This window comes from Trachurus trachurus, assembly GCF_905171665.1.
Source record: "Trachurus trachurus genome assembly, chromosome: 12".
Taxonomy (NCBI): Eukaryota; Metazoa; Chordata; class Actinopteri; order Carangiformes; family Carangidae; genus Trachurus; species Trachurus trachurus.
Genome location: NC_139908.1, coordinates 15,810,133 through 15,831,945, shown reverse-complemented (window position 1 = coordinate 15,831,945; position 21,813 = coordinate 15,810,133). Strand labels below are relative to the sequence as shown.

Genomic DNA, 21,813 nt, shown 5'->3' with positions numbered 1-21,813 from the left:
ACTCTCTGTCAAAGAAAAGATAACTGAGTAAAAGCTTCACATTACACCAGAACAAAGGAGCAAGTGAATGATGTTTCCTGGAAAGCGTTATGTAATTTGGTACTTAGTATGGGTAAAATGCTGTGGACTCACAGTCAACACTCAGTGCCCATGTGCTCCAAACAGCATGTCTGCCTATGATACTGCAAAGCTTCAGTTTACACATCTGGTTGTCTGAGATAGTGTCACATGAGGCACTATTTCACAAAGCTCTTTCATGTGTCTGTTTTTCAGAGCACTTCAAAACTGCTAACACCCTTCTCATACTCACACAGAACTTTAAATAACCAGCCCAATTAGCCCAAGCCCATGTTGCCAAACCTCTGAGTTGGATATAGTGTTGTTGGTCTATAACAATCTGCAGTGGAAAGAACACACCACCACTCTCCACAGACAATTAGGCTTCATCAGAGGAGGGTGCTTTAGATCCCAAAAGAAAATTATGAAAACCAAAAACTCAACTCTTCTTACCACTGTGACAGAGGAGGCTTTTAACAAACATGAATTTCAATAAAACATTTGTTAATGAACTACATGTTGGCCCGATTCAACTATACAAAACTGATTGTGGATTAATGCAGCAACTCTTTTCAATAAGGCCTGAGAGCTAATCTGCAGCATGATCCCTTCCCAAAGCCTCTGGATCAATAAGCAAATGTTGCATAAAGAGATACAGATATACTATACATGACTGCCCTCCAGTGGTATCCTGTTGTATTGTAGTCAAGGCAGTAGATGGGAGTGGTGTAGCCTACAAAAAAGAAGGTGCATATTGGATTCATGTAAACTACTGCTTTATTTATCAACTTTGTGAACATGGTTCAATGGTTTGATTACATTACATAATTTGGCACTTCAAAAAGCCCAATTCTGGCATAAATAATTACAAAATATTCTAAAGAGTAAATGATGCATTGAGTTGATTTTTGATGATCATTCCCACTCTTTCAGCCCTTTTCAAGTGCCTTGACCTATACATTCATAAAAAATATACTCCCTTTACTTTTAGTGCCAAAACCCTTTGCACCCCACTCTGTATTTTTGTAATCATATATTTTATTATCCTGTCTAAAGTCCAATTAATATATTTTCTGAGGGAATATTTATTTATTTTATTATTATTATTTTTTAATATTATTAAGCAAGTACAATAGAACCATTGATGCAAAGCAGCACATCAAAAACACAGATAGTCAGAAGCATTTTATAATAATAAGTCGTTACAAAGAATAAGTCAAAGATGGGTACAAAAGGGATAAAGAAAAAAAATGAAATAGCCTACATAGAGAAAATAAAACAGCAACAAAAAGTGGGCCAGTCAGAAGCTTCAGGGATTTTAGTTCCATTAGAAAAGGAGCGACCTTAGGTTTTGATTTTTCTGAGGGAATATGAAACAAAAAGGTAGACAGGATGTGACGTATGAGGTGTTCCCTCTGGTGGGCGTATCCGTCGTAGGAACCAGCCAATGAGCGACGAGCGACTGTTTCACAACATTCCAATCCCTCCCAGCACACGTCTTCCTCCTCCTCCTCTTCCTCCCGACCTGCCCGTGTGTGTGTGTGGGACTGTGACACGTAACTTTGTCCGTTTCATTGACGTGACCAGCCTGGACACCTCCACCTTGGGCAGGGAGAGCAGAGAGCCCCCCTCCTCCTCCGTCCCGAGTCCGAATCCCTTTTATTCTGGACGTTTCTCAGCATGGAGGCGAGGGACGCGGCAGCAGGTGAGGTTGGCGGCTGCAGTGACAGTCAATGAGGCGTTGTGTTGTTGTTTAGCCACTGTAATAACAACCAGTTAGACCTGCATTCAACCCGGGATAAGCTGCTATTTAGCCGTGTTTGGGGTGTATAAGTATAACTGACTGCTGTATAAACCGTGCAGGCTTTTGCAGCTTATCTAGCCTACATAAAGCACAATAAATTAAGTGTACTGTAGGCCTATCTTGCTCATAACCATAAAAAACATGATCCATTTTCCCTGTCCAACATCTAGGTGCTCTTCTGAGCAGTGATGGGGAGGAACAAACTGCAAAGAAGGCAGCAGCTCCTAAAAAAGACAAACCACAGACCAAGACCAAGATGGAGCAGCTCTTTGGGTTCAAGAGGGAGGACCTGACCTCCTGGCAGAGCCTGGTGGCCCTGCTCAACCGCCCCACTGACCCCGCATCACTGGGCATCTTCCGCTGCTTGTTTGGTGAGTGAAACCAGCAGCTATTACCTCTGTCTATTCAATAGTCAACAATCTGTTGCAAAATAATATTAATAATTTCATTTTATGGCACCTTTAAAAACACAAGAACGAAGGATTTTACTGTGAAAACATGTAGGCTAATACTAAATCAAAAGCAGGAGTCTAAAATAAGGTTTGTGTCAGCTGAAGTCTTTGGATTTTTTTTCCTGCTGATCCCAGAGTAAAGAGCGTTGCAAGAGTCCAGTCTGGAGAGATAAAAACATGGATCTAGATCTGCAGACCAAAGGAATGACTTGGTTGAACAACTGAGCTGATTACACAGCTTTTACAATAGTGCACTACTTGTTCATTAACTCGTTCATCATATGTCTCTCCTGCAGGTTTGCTGATGGCCATCGATGTCACACAGGAACGCGGCCTCAGTCACCTGGACTACAAGTACCTGGATGGGGCCCCCGTGTGCCGCTTCCCCCTCTTCAATTTTCTACAACCCCTCCCGATGGACTGGATGTACCTGGTGTACGTGGTCATGTTCCTCGGTGGGTATTACAAGTTCACGTAGTTTACACCTCAGTGCTGACAGAGGTTTTAGGGGTAAAGCAGTTATTACAGAGGAGACGGTCTCTGTGGGGCGGCTTCCTTCGGTAAAGATGAAAGCAGGTACACCAGACCTGCAATTTTCCACTTTAATTTCCCCCCCCAAGTCAAATAACTTCCGCACAGTTTGGACAAAAAATAAAAAAAACTGTACTGTAGCTTACACAAGAAAGCAAACAGAAAACAGAATACAATGGTATAAATGGCACTGCTTTGTAGAAATAGAGTTGATATAAACCACTACATTCATTGTCATTATACCTTTAATTATGTGTTGGTGTTCCTAAATGAAGGCACCTTGGGCATCATGTTCGGCTGCTTCTACCGTCTCTCCTGCCTGATGTTCATCTCCACCTACTGGTACATCTTCTTTCTGGACAAGACGACCTGGAACAATCACTCGTACCTCTACGGCCTCATTGGATTTCAGCTCACGCTCATGGACGGCAACAGATACTGGTGAGGTGACATGAATTGCGATGACTTTGTGTATCCTTGTGTATTTCTGTCCTGTGTATATCGCAAGCTGAACAGAAGGAGATATTTGACGCCAGTGTGTGTACTGTATGTGTGTGCAGGTCGATCGACGGCCTGCGGAGACCGTCTATAAGAAACGCTCATGTGCCTCTGTGGAACTACACTCTGCTGAGGATACAGGTTTGAGACTTTTTACCTTTTCAGTCACACAGATTTTGTTTGGTTTGTTAACACACTGCGGTATCAGATCAGTCAAAACTGTCTGTTTGTTGTTCCTTCAAGATATTTATAGTATACTTCATCGCTGGAATCAAAAAGTTGGATGCTGACTGGGTGGAGGGATACTCTATGTCATACTTGGCACACCACTGGCTTTTTGATCCTTTCAAGTAGGTATTATGAAGCAGCACAGTTCACAAGTTATTTTACTTTTTAATATTTATGGTTGGTATCTCTGAACTCCAGCTCTGATCTTATCTTGCTGCACCACACTTTGTGTTTCAGAGTGATTCTTCCTGTGGAGTTAGTGAATCTGCTGGTGGTTCATGGAGGTGGTCTCTTTCTGGATCTAACGGCCGGCTACCTGCTGTTTTTCGACGCCACTCGACCTTATGGATTTTTCTTCGTGAGCTACTTCCACTGTATGAACTCTCAGCTCTTCAGCATCGGTAAGTCCATCGCTTTGCTTCACAGGCTTTTACTTTGAAAAACTTACGCTCACTCATTGGGTGTAATTTTACCTTCATCTGACTGAGATCTGTTGATCTTCCTCAGGCATGTTCTCCTACACAATGCTCGCCACCAGTCCTATTTTCTGCTACCAAGACTGGCCAAGAAGATTTTTTGGCCGTTTCCCAGGATTCCTCAGGGTGGCCCTGCCGCTCACCTCTCCTGTCGTTCAGACCAGTTCCTCCTGTGTTTACAAAGAGACCCAGAGCACTGGAGGCGAACGCCAGGAGACCCCACCTGCTGCCAAAGCTCCCAAAATCAGATTTAAGCACAAACTGGCAGCCATTTTTTCTATAATCTACATAATGGAACAGTTCTTCCTGCCTTACTCCCACTTCATCACACAGGTAATTCTGCCTTATGTAATAATAATACATTTTATTTATAAAACGCTTTTAGAAGTGCTCAATTTTGCTTCCATAAGCAAAATTAAAATACAGAAACAATGTACAATACACAGAAATAGAATAAAATGAAATTAGATAAAACTTGAAGATAGCTGAACAGAAATTAGACATATTTAATTACACATTAAAAGCCAATTTTAGCCAGACTGTACAGTCTCTGATGAGTTTGGGAAGTGAATTCCTGAGGGTGGGGGCGGCAATGGAAAAGGCTCTGTCCCCCCAGGCTACATAAAAGCAAACAATAAGTAAATTGCTGCAACATTATCTACCACTACTAGCTTCTGTTTATTGTACGTGCACAAACGTATGTCAGCTAAAGCCCTGTAATGCTAGTGAGTCCCCAATTGCTCAATCAGAGTCAACAGTCCACAGCAAACAACAGCCGGGGCTGGTGTTGTCAGTAGAGGGGTGAAAGCCCTGGAGAAGCAGATATGGACTTTGTTATTTATGAATTCAAATTCTTTTGTTCATGCACATATTGGATAATAACTGTTAAAATATCTATTAATGTCTATCATTTTTTTTACTAGCATGAAATTATCCTAATTATGTTGTTGTGCAGGGTTACAACAACTGGACCAATGGCCTGTATGGATACTCTTGGGACATGATGGTTCACTCCCGCAGCCACCAGCATGTGAAGATCACCTACAGAGATGGGAAAACTGGAGAAGTAGGGTATCTGAACCCGGGGGTGAGTTTCAGGCATTATGGTAACACCAGTTATTCATTTTGACTTAATAATATATCAGTTATTAACAACACCAATTAAATAATAAAGCATTCTTACTTGATCATTGACAAGATCTATTTCTATTTTTATTTTTGCATTGCAATGCAGCTGATCCACTGTCTGTGTACTGCAGGTGTTCACACAAAGCCGTCGCTGGAAAGATCACGGTGACATGTTGAAGCAGTACGCCTCGTGCCTCAGTCACCTCCTGCCGCGCTACAACATCACTGATCCTGAAATTTACTTCGACATCTGGGTGTCCATTAACGAACGCTTCCAGCAAAGGTACAAGAGCAAAAAGATGTTAATTAATGAGTGATTACTTCTCCAGATCTATCAAATTAATGCTGAATTCTTCTCTAAGGATCTTTGATCCCCGTGTGGACGTTGTGAGGGCTGATTGGTCACCTTTCAAACCAAACCCATGGCTGATGCCTCTGCTGGTCGACCTCTCACCATGGAGGACCAAGTTCCAGGAGATTGAGGGCAGTTTGGACAATCAGACCGAGATCGTCTTTATCGCTGATTTCCCAGGTCAGGAAAGTCCCATGAATCCATACAGTTGGAAAAAGCTGGTTTTGTTTTGTGTTCACTTATTTATCCTTGTTGCTACTTCTGTGTTAGCTGACAGTCTGTGCTACCTTTCAGGTCTCCACTTAGAAAACTTTGTGAGCGAAGACCTCGGCAACACCAGCATCCACGTGTTGCAGGGCAAAATAGATGTTGAGATAGTGGAGGAGAAGAAGAACATCAGTCTGCAGCCTGGTGAGCAGATGAAGGTACAGCTCTGCACCAGCACCACTGTTAACATTGCACTGCCTAACCTGAACACAAGAAGCTTTTACAATACTGTGAACATGTCTGTGTGTGTAGGTACCTGCTGGGGCTTATCATAAGGTGTACACGGTGTCCGAAGGCCCTTCCTGCTACATGTACGTCTATGTCAACACTACAGAGGCGGCACTGCAGCAGAACTTCACCAAGCTGTTTGAGCTCCAGGAGCGCATTCGCAACGGGACAGGTGAAAACATGTCGATACCAGGAGGGGTAGCACTTAGGTGGAATATTATATTGAAAACAAAATTGTCCAAGACAAACCATATAAAATAAGCTCCAGGGTTACGCTCAGCTCCCAAGAGCTCAAAAATGATAAGACATAAGACTTTTTATTGATTCCACGAGTGGGAAATTCACTTGCAACAGTAGCAAATAAGTACAGGATTGTGAAGAAGTAAGGAATAAAAATAAAAGAAGAATTCACTATGTACAAGAATATATAAATAATCGATGATAATAGATAAATAATAAAAAATATATAATATAATAAGATAATATATAAATAATAGATGCTGACTGGATAGTCATTCATCCCACAGAAACCGAGCCTCTTCCTCCTGAGCTGCAGCCCCTTGCAGCGGAAAACCCGGACGGGGCGGAGGTCAACGCCACCGACCCGATTGTGCGTCTGTTCCTGAAAAGGCAGCGCCGCATGAAGGAGGTGAAGAAACGCAGAGAAGCCGGCATACTGGAGCGACTGGATCGGTTTGCCGTGAAGAAGTACTACACGATACGGAGAGGGTGAGCGTGCCACAGAAAACCTCCACTGAAGCCATGTGTGAATGTCTCTGTGGATCTCATTTCCTTCATCTCTCTCTCTCTGTCCTTAAGGTTCTTGATGACGGCCATTGCAATGAGGAACCTGGCGGTGGGCCTGCCTCCTCTGGAGCAGCTGACGAGAGAGGTTGCCTTCGCCAACATTAAGGAACCTCAGGCTGAAGCCAACCAGGACGAACGACTCAAAGACGAAGTTGGTCACGGAGAACTTTAAAACTACAGATCGGGCCAAAGATACTCTGCCGAATTGCCTCCAGGTGCTGGGCCACACATTCCTAAGAAATGTGTGTTATTACTACTGGACTGTTACTTCACTGGGACACTGCTGCCCAGAAATCAATAGATTTTTTTTTTTTTTTAATTTTCTATGCTTCTGAAATATTTGGCATTTCAGATTATTTCCAGAACTTTGTTATAACATTTGTCCATAAATCTCCTTTCTAGCTGAGGACACGTTTTTTGTTATAGCCACAGCAAAACCAGAATACTGTACGTTAACACATATGCATTGCTTTGCCTTGAAAGATTACATTTCATGTTTGTTTAGGGACTTTATAATTGTGTTACGGCTGGGTGATACGACCAAAATAAGAGATTATTTATAAATCCGTGCTCTGAGACAAGAACAGTTCCATGATCTGCAGGAAGATCATATTAGCCATGAATGCTGCTTTGTCTGGGATGAAGATGAAAAGCAGAGGTGGACAGACTGACATCAACAGGTTCAGGTTGGTTTGCTCCTATTGGTACTTTTAAAATATATATATTTTAATGCTCAGCTCGAATTAAAATAAAAAATCTGGCATTATTTACAACTACACAGTACACATGAAGGTTTACAGTGATTATGCTAACCCCATAATGTGATGTAATAAAGACAACAGTCTTGATGGCCTTTTTTTAGTCACTTTTCTAATAAAGAGCTTATGATGTTCAATAAACCTGGAGTGCTTTTAATTAAAAATCAACAGGAACTCTCGGTCGGACAAAGATGGTTTGTGGAAACAATGAATTTTAATGGTGTCAGTATTTTTTTAATTTGATTTTTACATGTAGTCCATTTTAAAGTGCTACAGTAGTATTCCAGTGGTCACTGTAGTTTGACGTTATGGCACATTAATGATAGTTTTCACATAATCAGAGAACAACGTTACATAATATAAATACATATAAATCTACAGGATGGATGTCTAGGAAATGATTTACTTTGTTAAAACATAAAGTTGTGTTGTGTTTAGTTGAGGTTAAGTGTTCAAGAGTCATTTAATGTAAATGTGTAGTTATCACTGTGCTCGAGTGGAGGTCCAGTCACATTGAAAACAACAGTAAAAAGCAGGTCAAAACAAGCGCCGTCCGTTAGCCGACATGCAACATAACGCTCCACTACAAGTCATTCACAGGTTCACAACAGGAGATGGTGGTTTGTAGTTTCACTACTCTACAACAACATTTATCTCATATTGCACAGTATTGTACTGGTTGTGTTTTAAATCACCATATCCCTTTACACCATGGGTGACTATACCTCTAATCACCACAACTGAGAAAAACTGACCTATATTATAGTGTAAATTCAACTTAAAATGCAAAATGACTGGTGTTAGTGTTAGAAACTGGCCTTAAGCAAGTGTTATCATTATTCTTTTTTTTACTCTGCGCACAAATCAACACAATCCTTATTTCTGTTACACAAACTGAAACCTTAATTTGAAACTTCCTGCACTGAAGCAGAATCTGAAGCTGGTTTTCATATTGCAATATAATAGGAACAGGCCTGTGTCAGCTATGATCAGTATTTAATGATTGAATCATTAATAAAGAAATATTTTGCACAGACTACACCGAGATAAAAAGTCCTACTTTGAGTTTTCTTTATGGTCTGAGTAGGAGAGAGGTCATGTGTAGTGTTGAATTACGATAGCAATAGTCCAAACCCTGTGATTTCCAATAAGCTGTTCTTAACAGCTCATATCTCACTTCTTCCTCCCTCATGTCATGTCTGTGAAGAACTGTCGAGGGAGGAACATACATGTATGCAACTGAGGCACGGATAAGTCATCCTTATTCTGTCATTATTGCTGTGTCAACATCCGTTTTCTACAACTCCGCTGATGCCGATATCAAGCTGAATGTGTCTTTTCTCACTCTCAGGTTATGTCACATATTTCTGTCTGTCATGGTTACATTTCAAATTGGCTCTCTGCCCAAAATCAGACCAGACTGAGTTACTCCACACTACAGTGCTCTAATGCTCCATTTAAAAAAAAAGGCCCAAATCACTGACTCGATCTCCTGAAAAAAGCTCAACTGGTTTCCACCCTGCCATGTGGCACGCTGCTTTCCATTCTCCCAGAACACCTTCTTCAGAGACTCGTCCATGTTGTCCCGCTACACTCCCTAAACTGGCTCCGTTTGGCAACTCTTAACAGTGGCACCTCCCTGTTTGTGGGCTGTGATTCCAGCGCTACACTCCCTGTTCTGTGCGTTGTTCTTCCAGGCCAGAAAAAACAAAACAAAAAAACACTTCTCTGTCTCTGGAAAACCTCCAGAGCTGCAGAACCATTCAAAAAGGTCTCAAAAAACTAACTCTACCACTTCAATCGTCCTCATAGTCATATCTCCAACTTTCATCTTAAATATGAATTTCACTCATTGTTTCCTTAGGAAAAAAGGAAAATAAATGACCACTGATCAATATGTATTAACTCTAATTCCTGAAAAATCACTGATTATATTTTATCCTAAATCATTTTGACTGTAGTGTCTTAAAACATAACAATGTTTACACAGTTTAAGTGTTAACTTCGACTATTTTCCGAAGAGAAAAGGCTAATTTGTTGGGATACAGCTTAGTACTGTAGATCTTAGCAGATGAGTGATGTGACGGTTTCTGGGTGTGAGAGTAACGGATGTTTTTATGTTTTAAAATGTGGTGCCAGGGAGTTATTGAGTGATACAGCACCTTCTTTTTAAATGTATGGTTATATGACTTAGGAAATATAAATGAGGCTCAGTTTATCGTATCATGTCATGTCCGTGCTGATGCACACCTAAAATGGTGTGAAAAATAACAAAGCGTCTGTTCGTAGACGGTATTTCCTCAGACGTGGCTCTGCTCCTCTACCTCGGCTGAAGATCTGGATAGAAAACTCCATGTATCACTCCTTCAATCACAACGTTCGAAAAAGCATCTGCAAGGTAAGAGGACACGAAAAGTTTTAAAACCAAAAGATAAGACGAGTACGAAGTTAATTTTCCATAATTACACGAGGAGCCTGAACTCACCACGTGCAGATGGCAGCAGGTAGGGGTCTCTCAGAAACAGCATGACCGGCTGATGTGTAAGTTTGCTGAAAGGAGTCAGAGAAAAGGGAAGTCAGAGAGTTTGTGGTTCATTTACTGTGCATTCACAGCATGAACACAGAGGCTGAGCTCACTGACATGCTGGGTGAAGTTCAAGTGCAGAGCAAACAATGACTAAATTTGGTTAAAGTGCACAGCGGGAACCCGACCTGTCGTTTGATTTATTACTTTTTAGTATATTCACTGGAACAGGGAACTGAAGGACTCACCTGGATCCCTCTGACTCTGTATCGAATGACCTTGAAAGAGAGAAAAAAAAAAAGTTAAAAACCCTCAAGCGGCCTGGGAACAAACTTTCCCACAGATGAAAAAAAGCCACAAATTGCTTTTTTATTTTACAGACAAGCTGCAGTTTGAACTCACCCACAGCTCTCTGTTTTCGGCACTGAAGGAAAGTGGCGGATATTCAGGAAATCCAGGAATATCTTTGGAAGAACCTCATTTTCCATAATTATAGTCTAACAAAACAGACAAAACAAAAGCAAATTGCAATGTGTGTAGCAGGCCGCCCTGAACTGCACTACTTTTTTTTTGTAGTTGGTGGCTTGCGTTTGCGTAACTGTTCTACATTTTGTACTGTAGTTTGGGGGTTGGACAAAAATGTGTATTGTAAAAAACAGAAAGACACTGTCACATTACCTGCAGGTAGAGCTCCAGACCATGTCTCCTCTGCTCCAGGACTTTGGGAACCCAGTTTCTCACATGTTTTGAAGGGATCTCAGGTGGTTTTATGCTCTTCTTCAGCTGTTAGGATACAAAAACATGATGAAAAGAAAGAGTAGGAGTTGAATTTTGTGTTTGGCTTCACACCAGATGAAGACAAATGGCAGGAAGGAACACATCAACAAACAATAATAAAATATATTATTATTTTCAACTGAGCTTCTCCTACTGTGAAGTGTAAAACTGTCAGCTGTTACAAACATCTGTACAGGAAGTAAACAGACAGATGCCTGCGAGGAGCAGAAAGAAGAACTCATCTATAAAACTGCAACCACAAACCAACATTGGTTAACCTCTTCGGCTCATCTATGATTTATGTACAGATGTGATTTTACCATTTTCCACCAGTAAATATATAGACATGAAAAATGTTTTTGAAGGTTTGTGTTCCTGCATCTGTTTTTTCCCCACCCGCACCAATAAATGACCATGAACTCTGGAGATGCCTGAAATCTCACCATTTTATGCAAGGCGTGGAATTCGCTGTAGCGTTTCTCGAGCGCGTGCTGCCTGCCATTCATCAACACGTCAATTTTAAATACCTGGAAGACAGAAAGGAGAAGTCATATCAGTGCTGCTTGTTAGAGAGTCAGTTAAGGGAGTTGGGACTTATCACCCGTCCATCTGCCAAAAAAAAGAAAGAAGTGCCCTCCCACTTCAAAACAGTCAGAGTGTGACTGACTGACCAGCTGACCGTGGGGTGTCAGCCACTGTCAGTTACTGTTGACATCAGCTAGTTGCAAAGAGGAAACATCTGTAGAAAAAAAAAAGATCTGTGGGAGTTTCTGTTAACGTCCTTAAACAGAGTGTCCTCTACTTCCGTCACTTGGCTGGACTCATTGACGCTTAGTCTTACTGCATGTACGTCACTGTTGTTGCCAACATTTTGTAAAGGAGGAAATCCACTCTTAAATTACGGCTGTGTTGTTAATGCAACTCTGATTACTGGTTACTTATGACTACATTTGATAAAGAAAGAGAGCAAACAAGTAATCATTATTGTGGGAACAGCAGTTTCTTCACTGTGGAAACAAGCAAAGGATTATGAGATCAAATGATGAGGTTAGGGTTAGTAATATCTTTTAGGAAATCCATGTACAGTGTGCTATAGGGATTTTCTCCCATTCAATCATTTATCTGTGCACTTGGGAATAATGCTCTGAGTATACAGTCCCCCCCCCCGCCCCCCCCCTTTTTAGGGGACACTCTCGTGCCTTTGTGGACACTCTCTGGTTACAACCAGCTGCTGGTTAGCTCGTCTATGGAAACCTCCTCCTAACCTGACTCACATTCAAGCTGTTTCTTTGAATTTGGGATAATTAAGGAACTGGGGACTGATCCAGGAGAGCGGATCAGAAGACATCATGAGCTGAGGAACCAGGACTAAATTGTGACACAAAGAGGCATAGAGTTTGACAGACATTTAAACATAGTAAAAATACTCGATTTGACTGAAACCCACCCCAGATTAACTTACTTTCCAAAGATAGGGGCTGTATTATATTGGAAAACCAGAAAAAAAGAAGAAAAAGAAAAAGAAAAACATTAGGAATGAATACTTTAATGGCCAGAGTCAGAGTCAGTTTATCTGCCATTTGCAGAAAGAGACCACATTGGAAAAGGATTTGCAAGAGCTCAAACAGGAACGCTTAGGACAATAAGACAATAGACAGTGTTAATAAAACAATCAATAAACAAATACAATAGATAGAATAAATAGAAACAGTAAGATAAAAAAGGACAATTTGCCCCCATGGATAGGCTGACGGTCACCAAGAAAAAGTACAGTACTAATGCATACTATATAAAGTGCAAAGTGCCTGCCACTGGTGCCTACAGGAGCCACAATGGACAGGAGGACTGACTACACCAAGATATTTTTCTGATTCAGGAGGGACAGACGTGAAAAACTGTGACCTGCTCCTTTAACAGGATGTCCCTCTTCACAGCCTTTATTTCTGTCAGACAGCTGGGGGTCCTGTGATCTGGTGACCGGGGCCAGGCCGGGCCGATCCCGGTCTGTTTACACACCCAATTATACATTCATAACAGTCAATATAGAGGTGACGTGAAGTTGTAGTTAATAGCTGGAGGCCTGTATGCTGTATGTTATCTGAACAGCTGAACATTATGTTTACAATGAACAAGGTGAAGCTGCTTAGAGGAATTCCTACAGACGGTGCCACACAGACAACTTTGAACAAAACAGCGACATTTTACGCTGCTGAAACTAATGTTGTTATTGTAATTATATTTCCAGGGTAGAAAAAACTACCACGATAAACATTTCAAAGTGATGACAGCAGCTGAGAGGACGACAAACACACACAGAGAGAGAGAGACAGACAGACAGAGGTTATAGCTGAGCAGCTCACCGTGTATCCTCTCTCGATCGAGTTGTTTTCTGAACGAAACGACGGGATCGATACCTTCACTGGATGCATCTCGACTCGAAAAAACGTATAGTTTTCTTAGTAATATTTGATCTTGTGGCACACGCACGCTCCCAAACATACACACACACTCACATACACTCCCTGCTGGTGGTTTACTCCTGTATCTCTGGCAGTCCCTGATAAAAATCACTGAATTCAAACAAGCGGACGAAGCCTCAGTGGCGCCGCCTGGTGGACCGGAGGGTGAAGGCACGTCATGAGTCATGACTCTATAAATATCTGTTGGTAACTGTACAAATATTAGATTATATAAATAACAGCAGGACAATGTTAACTTACATTCAGCCTAACGGAGATTCATTTAGAAATAATCGTTTATCTTCATCGTTGTAGTGTGAAGCAGAGTTGGTTTTAAAAAAAAAATTTATTTCTATATTCAGGATAAATTTATATTTAATCAAGAGCAACACCATGTAACTATTTACCTTGAAACTGTTACTTTTTGCTTTGATAGCACAGCTGGCCTGATGATGTCATACTTGCCTGCCCGACATCCTCTCGCGAGAACACACACCTCACCTGTCGCCTAGCTACCAGAAGCTAGCTAACTCACAAGTTTCATTATATTTTTGTCGTGGCGGCGGCGTTGACGAGTCCAAATGTCGAAGGACGAGAAGATAAAGAAGCCGAGCAAGGGAAGAAGGGAGGATAAAACTGGAACTGGATTTTAATCGTTGGCGTGGCGAGAGTTCAGAGAAAAGACAGGATGCAAGACGGCGGGCGCCGAAATCGCCATCTTGGTGCTGCAATGGTAAGTAGGCTAATTGGTTGCTATGGTTGCAAGGCTTCTATGATTTGTCGCTATGTTGCTTCAGCTTGTCAACAAATGCACGTGGACCTCTACATCCATGACCTCTGTGGACAAAGGAGCTCAGTTCATGACTTGCATTTACGACAATATTGTCAGGAATTGCACTCTGCAACTGTAGGGGGGGCCCAGTAAAATAAATCAGTAGGGCTTTAAATCTACTCACAAATAGCCTATATGTGTGTTTTTAACTGTTTTTATGCTGCTTGGAAATTATTAATAGGGGAACTGAAAGTGAAGTTACCAACTCTTCCAACTTACAGCCTTATAGGCCTATTATTTATTCAAGGGGCATTCTATCTCTTTTATACATCAAGATCAGCTGACTAATGGTAGGCTACTGAGCCTGGCTGTTATTGTCTTCAAACAAACAAAACAGAGCCTCTTTCTTGGCCAATAGGAACTTGTGATGGACATTTGTTTCTGATATTTCATACTGTCATGAAAATAGTTCAGTAGTTTGAAACCTTGTGTGTGTGTGTGTGTGTGTGTGTGTGTGTGTGTGTGTGTGTGTGTGTGTGTGCGTTGCAAAGACAATAAAACACAGACAAAGTAAAGAAACAAAGGCTAGACAGAGACTGTGAGTTTTTTTCAAACGGACCAGTTTCGAAACAGTGGTACAGTATCACAAATTTTTATTCAAGTTTCATCAAAAGCTTTGAAGTAAAGAGAGTTTCTTCCGTTGCATATAAATATAACACTTTCCTTTAAACAAGTGGTTCATTTTAAAATTGTGATATAGCTGATATTGACTCAGCAGTGAGGGCAAGCTGGCTTATGTGTGTATTTAGCTAGCTATTTTAGGCTTCTAAATTTCATCTATCTATCTTAGAAGTGTTATGAAATGCAAGCATACAGTACGGTGCAATAGAAGTAGAAGTAAAATGAAAAAAAAAAATCTTAAAGAAGAGTTCAGAAAATAATATAGTTTTCACTAAGGCGGAAAAAAAAACTACTTTGGCACACAAGAAAAGAACAACAACACTATCTGGCACTATGACATCAGATGCTAATTTTCTTTCTTAACTGAGAGTATTTTAAATTATAAAAATGAATGCAAGTCTTACGCATTTTATGTTTTTTAATGTTTTCATATGCAGTCCTCTTCAATGTCATTTACAGAATGTCTGCTGTGAATGACTGTCAGCTCTTAGTATCTGAAAAATAGATTTAACAGAACATAAACAGATTGAAGAACAACTGGGAAAAAAACAAAAAGTAGCTCATATAAATATTGGCCATCTGACGCGTGATACTTACGATGACATATGACAACCTGACACGTAGGCGTAGTTGCCGGTGTAGCGAACATCACAGCGCACATTGTTGTTGCTGTAGTCTGATTCTGGGACCTGATAGCTTGGATTTACACTGATCTGTGGACAACAACAACAAAATACATTAAAATAAAGGAACCAAACACATGGGAGCAAAGATAACAGCAGTTGAAAAATGTAATGTGACTCCTCAGAAGTGTGACTCTTTTTAAGTGTGTGTCTCAAGAGGAGGCTAAACATCATCATCTTGTATTTCCAACAGACCTTGAGGGTGTAGTGTCCAGGTTTCACATCTGTGATGTCAATCCACTGGCAGTCGATGTCTGCGTTGTAGGTATCATAGCATCCTGGGCTCAGGCCCTGGACATTGAAGAGCATCAACATTAACATTATACAAACAAATACAAATATGTTTATCAAACAGTACAAAGCAATTTTACATAAAGAGTATCTAATGATTAGAATAAAATAATAAGTAATGTAGAAGTGTTTGTAGATTCAATGTCAACAAAAAAAACGAGAGAAGAAAAAAGTAGAGCCATAAATCAGCCAGTCAAAACACAGGGGGAAAAAGAGCAGGATGGAAAAAGAGAACATGTGCAAAACAACTGATCACAGACGTTCAGGCAGGTAGGGTCATCTTACAGGAGAAACAGGAAATCATTAAATCACCATCACTACTGGCTCGTGCAGAAAAGGAAATACTAAAGCTGTTCCCTAAAAGACAGCTGCTTCGGTGAGAGAGCACTTGTTTGTCTTAGCTCCACTCTGCATTTTTTTTCTTCCTTCAGAGATGTATGAAGCAGAACTCTTGCAACATCTTTTAGTGAGCTAGCTGAATGATTCTCAATTAATAAAAGCTGAATGACTTATTCTTGTAGCTGGCAGCATCAGAAATATGCTGTAAACACAACACTGAAATATTATAACCCCTTAAAGTTTGATAAAGAAAACGTGTTGGCAAACAGTTGATTAAAACATCCTAGAGCAAAATTATAATAAATTTGACTAGTTTCTCTGTTTTTCTCTCACTCTTCCTTTAGCTCTGTGTTGGTTTCCACCATCTTTTGAGGGTGTATGACACACACTGTGTTAGAGCTTTGTCGTCTACTGCTGCAGCTGAAAATGACACTGAAGGTCGTCTAACCAAAACAAAGCTGAAGGAAGCTAAAGCACTCCATAGTGCTGAAAAGAACTGCAGTAAAGCAATAGTTATTTGTGGCCTTGTCACCATGTGCAACCCTTTTACATGAACAGTCGTGATCCACTGTTGATATAAAATGTTATTATGAGCAGCATTAAAGACAGAAATAACATTTGCAGCTCTGTTTTCAGAGGTTATCTTTGACACCTGGGTATGTGAGGTGCAGGCATACCGCCTGTAGTATCCATAGTCACAGGAAGTGTCCTCCAGGCAGAAGCTGGCCTTGTGGCCCTCGGCCACTGACCTTTGAGACTGAGCGTCCAGCAGGTCGTAGTGGCTGAACTCGTCCATGCTGTGGAAGTGCCTGTGGATCAACAGCACAGCATTGAACTGTTAAGTGATTTCTACATCAATCTGAGCCTTTTTAGAAACAACCAGGCCGTGTTTGTCTTGTTAAGAGACCCACCAGGGATTGTTTCTGTTACTAAGCCACGTTATTCATTAACATTTCAATACATTCTGTCGGACGTTTCCTGTTTTTCATTCTGACTGGAAACATTACAGGTGTTTCTATTCAGCGTTTACATGGTGGTGACATAAAGTGATTATGAATTTGGTTTTCGCTCCAAATGACAGAGTTTGTTTAGTGAGAAAAAAACAACAGCCTGGATTGAAACTTAAGTTGACTTCTGAAACACTGGCCAAAAAAAAAAAAACCTATACCGTTTACATCAACATTTAATTGGAGCGCTGCCAAATGTGCTCCATTTCAGGGAGCAGCACAGTGGACTGCTGCTTTCACAACATAACTATGGACTGAGGTAGTTTCTGAGGAATCAAGGGAAAACCAGGCACATTTCCACAACCTCCAGAACGGGACAAAAATACCAACAGTTTCCCCTTTTGGCTCATTATCTCCAACACGCCTTTATTTTACAATGTCTGGCTTTGCAGTTGTAAAATGACTGAATTCAGAGGTCAAGTGAAGTTCGGGTCATCACTTAGTGAAACCCCAAAGCAGGTTTTTACTTTCTTGATGCAGAGATCGTAAAAATAGAAAATTAGATCTTTAATAAGTCTAAAGATACCACTAAAACTAGTGTTAAGATGTCAACTGAGATATCCTAGTCTCTACAAAACAATACACCAGCCAACAAAAATTCTCACACAGCCAAAAGTAGCACAACTGTAGTTCAACAGGGGGTGCCATACCACAACTACAGACTGGAGAGGACCAAACGTGATGAAAGTCTCTCTTGGAAAATAACTAGGTCAGTTATTTATATTTGTACTAAGAAAAACAACTAACAAATGTTTTGCAATTCGTCTTTGCAAAAGTAAATGTTCAGATCGTGTTTTATTGTCAAACATGTCCCTGTAATTTCTCATCCACAGCAGAATTCTCTTTGCTGCTTTGTTTATTCATGGATATTTCCTGCACATGACTCTATTAAAACCCTCTAGAGTCAATGTATTCATCTCTGAATATACTTTTTATTTAATGAGACATAATTTTATTTATAAATTATCTATAAAAGATGCATCAACATTTAAAAGTGCTGCTGTGAAGCTCATTTACATCCAGGACCGGCTCTATGATAATATCTTGTGCAGTTTCATAGGCACCTGTGTGATCCTCCCTGGCATCTGGATACTTTGTTAACCAGCACCTCGGTTTATCAGTGAGATCAACAAATCACAGACGCTGGCTCTCTTTTCTCTGTGTGTGTGTGATTGATGTACTGGATGACACTCACTGGTGACAGCTGTGCCACTCCCAGGAGTAGCGTGGCCTGCTGGGGAGGAAGTCGGCCGTCCCCTGGTTCTTCACTCTCTGTGGGAACCTCAGCAGCATTCGGGTGTCGTAGTCTCTAACGCTGGATCTGTAGGCTGAGCTGCAGGCACAAACCAGAGAAAGTGGATATGTGTGCATGCAGAAAAAAACCCCAAAGAGCCCTGCTCATATATGGACACGGTGACATCACTGAAATTGTTTTTCATGCTACATCCCCTCCTCCGATTGGAGCAGCAGCGTCTGAGCGAAAGCCTGATGTGTCACAGTCGATGTGTAAATAAATGCTGGGTGGAGGGGGGAAAAAGAAGTTTGGGCGAAGATGGTTGTTTGGGTTAGTTTTCTATAATGTGTTTACCATTCAGGCTTTCTCCTCTCATGCAAACTATGATTAGACTTTTACAGAGATCCACCCCTCCACCCCCTCTGCACCATCAGTGGCAGGATTTGGTTAATTTTACCTCATCTCATGCTTTCACAGGGCAGCCCTCACCCACAAACACTTTAGGTGGTTGTTATGGCTCAAAGCTCTCTGAATCACACTCAGACTCTACTCAGACCCCCCCCCCCCCCCCCCCCCCCCCCCCCCCCCTCCTCTGTTGCTGTGGATCAGATCTGTCTGTATAGTCTGTACCTTGACAAACAGTTCTCCTCAGCTGCACATCTCAGGTTGTACATCGGGACTCTCTGGACATATGCCGAGGCTTGAATGTAGTAGGGGTCAGGCACAAGATCAGGAAGACCTACAGCAGCATGATATTAACATTATAATAGTGATATTGGCTGAATAAGAAGCTTTTCACATAAATCAACCAAGAACCAATCAACACTGACAGAGGACAAACAGACCTTCAATAGGATAAACACACTAACTGAATAACTGATTGATAACTTCATCGTCTCTTTGTGTTTCCCCGCTCTTACCGTACTGATGATACCCTGTGCCATATCCAGGTCTCGATCTCGGCCTCGGCCTCTCGTAAACGTCATAGTAATTATAATATGGGTTATCAGTGTCAATGGACTTGTAGGGGTCGTAGGGGTCGTCGCCCACCATCATGTCTTCTCTCCGGGGCAGAGGTGGGCTAACGGTCACCTTCGCCTCGGTCTCATTGGCTTTGTTGCCGCTCTGCGTCCCCGTGCGCTCCCGGTGATGCTGGCGGTGCTCGTGCCCTCTCACGAGCCTCTGGTAGAGAGGCACGGGACCGCCGGAGCTCTGCGGGCTGGAGCCGGTCCGGGCAGACTGCTGCTGCTGCTGCTGCTGCTGCTGCTGCTGCTGGGCCGCCGGGTGGCTCTGGGCGTCCGCATCCCGGATGATGGTGACAGGTCGCGCCTGCACTTGCTCCTGAGGTGCGCCTCTCCGCCTCGGCGGCTGATACTCCGAGCCCTGGCTTAAAATGCTAAAAATCTTGCCGTTGTGTGACCACTGTAGCGTATTCCGCAGAGCCGGTCTCTGGTTATTTCCTTGCTGTGTACCGGGATTTCTCTGAGAGTGGGCAGCTTGCAGGATAAAAACACATAAATAGACGCACGCATATGCGTAAAACGGCGTGCCAAATATGCGTAATCCCATTGTGAGCGCAGTTTAACGAGACGGAATGTGACAAAGCTGATTTTTTCCCCCCCTTCTTCTTCTAATAAGCCTCAGTCGTCACTTGTCTCTCACTTAAATGTCCTTCATCTCTGTTTGAAGGATGTCCAGTGAGCAGAGGAGAAAAGCTAAGTTTCAGTGTAACCGTGTAAACTCATATCGCTCCGCTCCTGCAGCCTGCAGATGCGCCCAGTGAGATGATGATGATGGTGGTGATGATGATGATGGTGAGGAGGAGGAGTTCAGCAGTTTGGAGTTTCTGAAACTGTTACACAAGTCTGGTTCTGGTGCTGCTGCTCATATAACCATACTGGATACGTGATGTCTGATTGGAAGTGTGTTTGATAACTGCTCTGTCTGACCCCGAAAACAACATCACAGTTTGTAAGGGACACAAATGTTAACCTGGTTTCTTCATCCATGCACATTTCACTTGGAGTGTGAAGGAAAAATACTGAGACACAGATGTAAACCTTCATGTGAAACCCACCCGACTTGATGATAGTTTATAAATATTATGACCCCATTTCCTAGAAACTATTGTATATTATCTTCATTTTTTTTCTCCCACTGCCAGATCAGCAAAATGTCTTGATAAATAGCTTTTTCCGTGACTGTTGGATGAACTCCCAACCAAATTGCAACACTCCCTGCCAGAAGTCTCCACTCTCATCCACTTTCTCATAGGAGGATCTCAGAAACCTAAACATGACTCTCTGATGGCCTGCAACATTTTCAGTTTTTTTCTGGGAAGCCATCTGCCCACAACCCCCCCGACACACACACACACACCGGCCGCGCCTCGCTCCTGTCTACTGAAAAACGTGGAAGACTCAGCACAGTAATCTTCTATAAGGTCATAATTAGTCTCTATGAGCAACAGCAACAGAAGGAGACAGTGGTGACACTTGATATCCGCAGCACTGCGCCCGGGGTCATTTTTTGATCAGATCTGGATCATTTGCTGCAGCCCAGTCACATCACCGCCCTGCTGTTAACTCCAGAGGTATAAATGCATAGCTTGGGTAACTTCATCCAAGGTATTCATTTTGCTCTGTCAAGCAAACCAGGAGATTCTTTTTAGCATCGACACAATTGACCGCAGGACGCCTGGCGCTAAACCACAGCAAGTGCTCACCAGGATTTAACGGCCTCTGAGATCACAGAGTTTTATGGGTGCAAACAACGTTGATCGTATCGGATGGATTTATGAGCTGCCGCGACTGAGATCCATAACAGTTTACAAGTCATAAAACAAACAAACAAAAGAAGTCTTTTCCTGACAGATTCCAACACATCCTCTGATTTAATCTCAGCTACATAACAGAGTCCTGTATCCTGGACACTAGGGGGCGGATGACTGCAGTTGATATTGGACTTCTCTGTGTAGTTTTCCCATCAGTACCTGAGAGAGTAGTTGAGGAAGTGAGAGTTTATGGCCTTTCCTTAAACAAACTGCACAATCTTAGTTAGATTGTTTCCTCAGATTTTGTTTTCTGTCTTTTTTTCTCTGTGACATGACGCCAGTGTGGAGAAGCACTGATAGTATTTCCTGACAGTATCTAAAGACACATTGTACACACCATATGGAGTCAAGCGGCTCTCACTATCTATGAACATAACATATCTTTGGAAAACTGCTAGTAGCAACATTTGGAGCAGTTTTTTAAACTTCATCCAGACTGAAGTTGAGAGCGGTGCTTCCTTTTCCAGGAATGCTTTGTTCACAGTCGCACAGTTACCCACATTCAGAAGCTGCCCAGTGCGACCACAGTCTGACTCTGATCCGTTTGCCACCGAGCAGCTGCACTTCAACAGCTGACCGATGAGGGATGAGGTCTTTGCTCAAGGGCAACTGGTAATGAGGGCTCTT

General features: G+C 42.0%; 3 protein-coding genes across 3 annotated transcripts; 1 reads left to right on the top strand and 2 right to left on the bottom strand.

The window, feature by feature from the left end:
• Positions 1 to 1,516: 1,516 nt before the first annotated feature.
• On the top strand, positions 1,517 to 7,676 carry ggcx (gamma-glutamyl carboxylase). Its single transcript, XM_083983304.1, has 15 exons — positions 1,517 to 1,762; positions 2,032 to 2,232; positions 2,610 to 2,768; positions 3,120 to 3,285; positions 3,405 to 3,483; positions 3,586 to 3,692; positions 3,808 to 3,971; positions 4,078 to 4,379; positions 5,002 to 5,133; positions 5,306 to 5,457; positions 5,537 to 5,706; positions 5,821 to 5,951; positions 6,046 to 6,193; positions 6,549 to 6,750; positions 6,841 to 7,676. The coding sequence occupies exons 1-15, from the start codon at positions 1,738 to 1,740 to the stop codon at positions 6,998 to 7,000; spliced, it is 2,298 nt and encodes a 765-aa protein (XP_083839430.1). The 5' UTR covers positions 1,517 to 1,737; the 3' UTR covers positions 7,001 to 7,676.
• Positions 7,677 to 7,814: 138 nt separating this feature from the next.
• snx24 (sorting nexin 24) lies at positions 7,815 to 13,437 on the bottom strand. Its single transcript, XM_083983895.1, has 7 exons — positions 13,248 to 13,437; positions 11,331 to 11,414; positions 10,789 to 10,893; positions 10,513 to 10,607; positions 10,359 to 10,388; positions 10,072 to 10,136; positions 7,815 to 9,977 (listed from the first exon to the last, which is right to left on the bottom strand). Exons 1-7 carry the CDS (start codon positions 13,314 to 13,316, stop codon positions 9,907 to 9,909), a joined length of 519 nt encoding a protein of 172 aa, XP_083840021.1. The 5' UTR covers positions 13,317 to 13,437; the 3' UTR covers positions 7,815 to 9,906.
• A 1,331-nt stretch (positions 13,438 to 14,768) lies between these two features.
• loxa (lysyl oxidase a) lies at positions 14,769 to 20,122 on the bottom strand. The gene is made up of 7 exons (XM_083983306.1): positions 19,274 to 20,122; positions 18,984 to 19,092; positions 18,315 to 18,452; positions 16,765 to 16,921; positions 15,678 to 15,773; positions 15,397 to 15,512; positions 14,769 to 15,293 (listed from the first exon to the last, which is right to left on the bottom strand). The coding sequence occupies exons 1-7, from the start codon at positions 19,920 to 19,922 to the stop codon at positions 15,287 to 15,289; spliced, it is 1,272 nt and encodes a 423-aa protein (XP_083839432.1). The 5' UTR covers positions 19,923 to 20,122; the 3' UTR covers positions 14,769 to 15,286.
• Between the last annotated feature and the right edge of the window lie 1,691 nt (positions 20,123 to 21,813).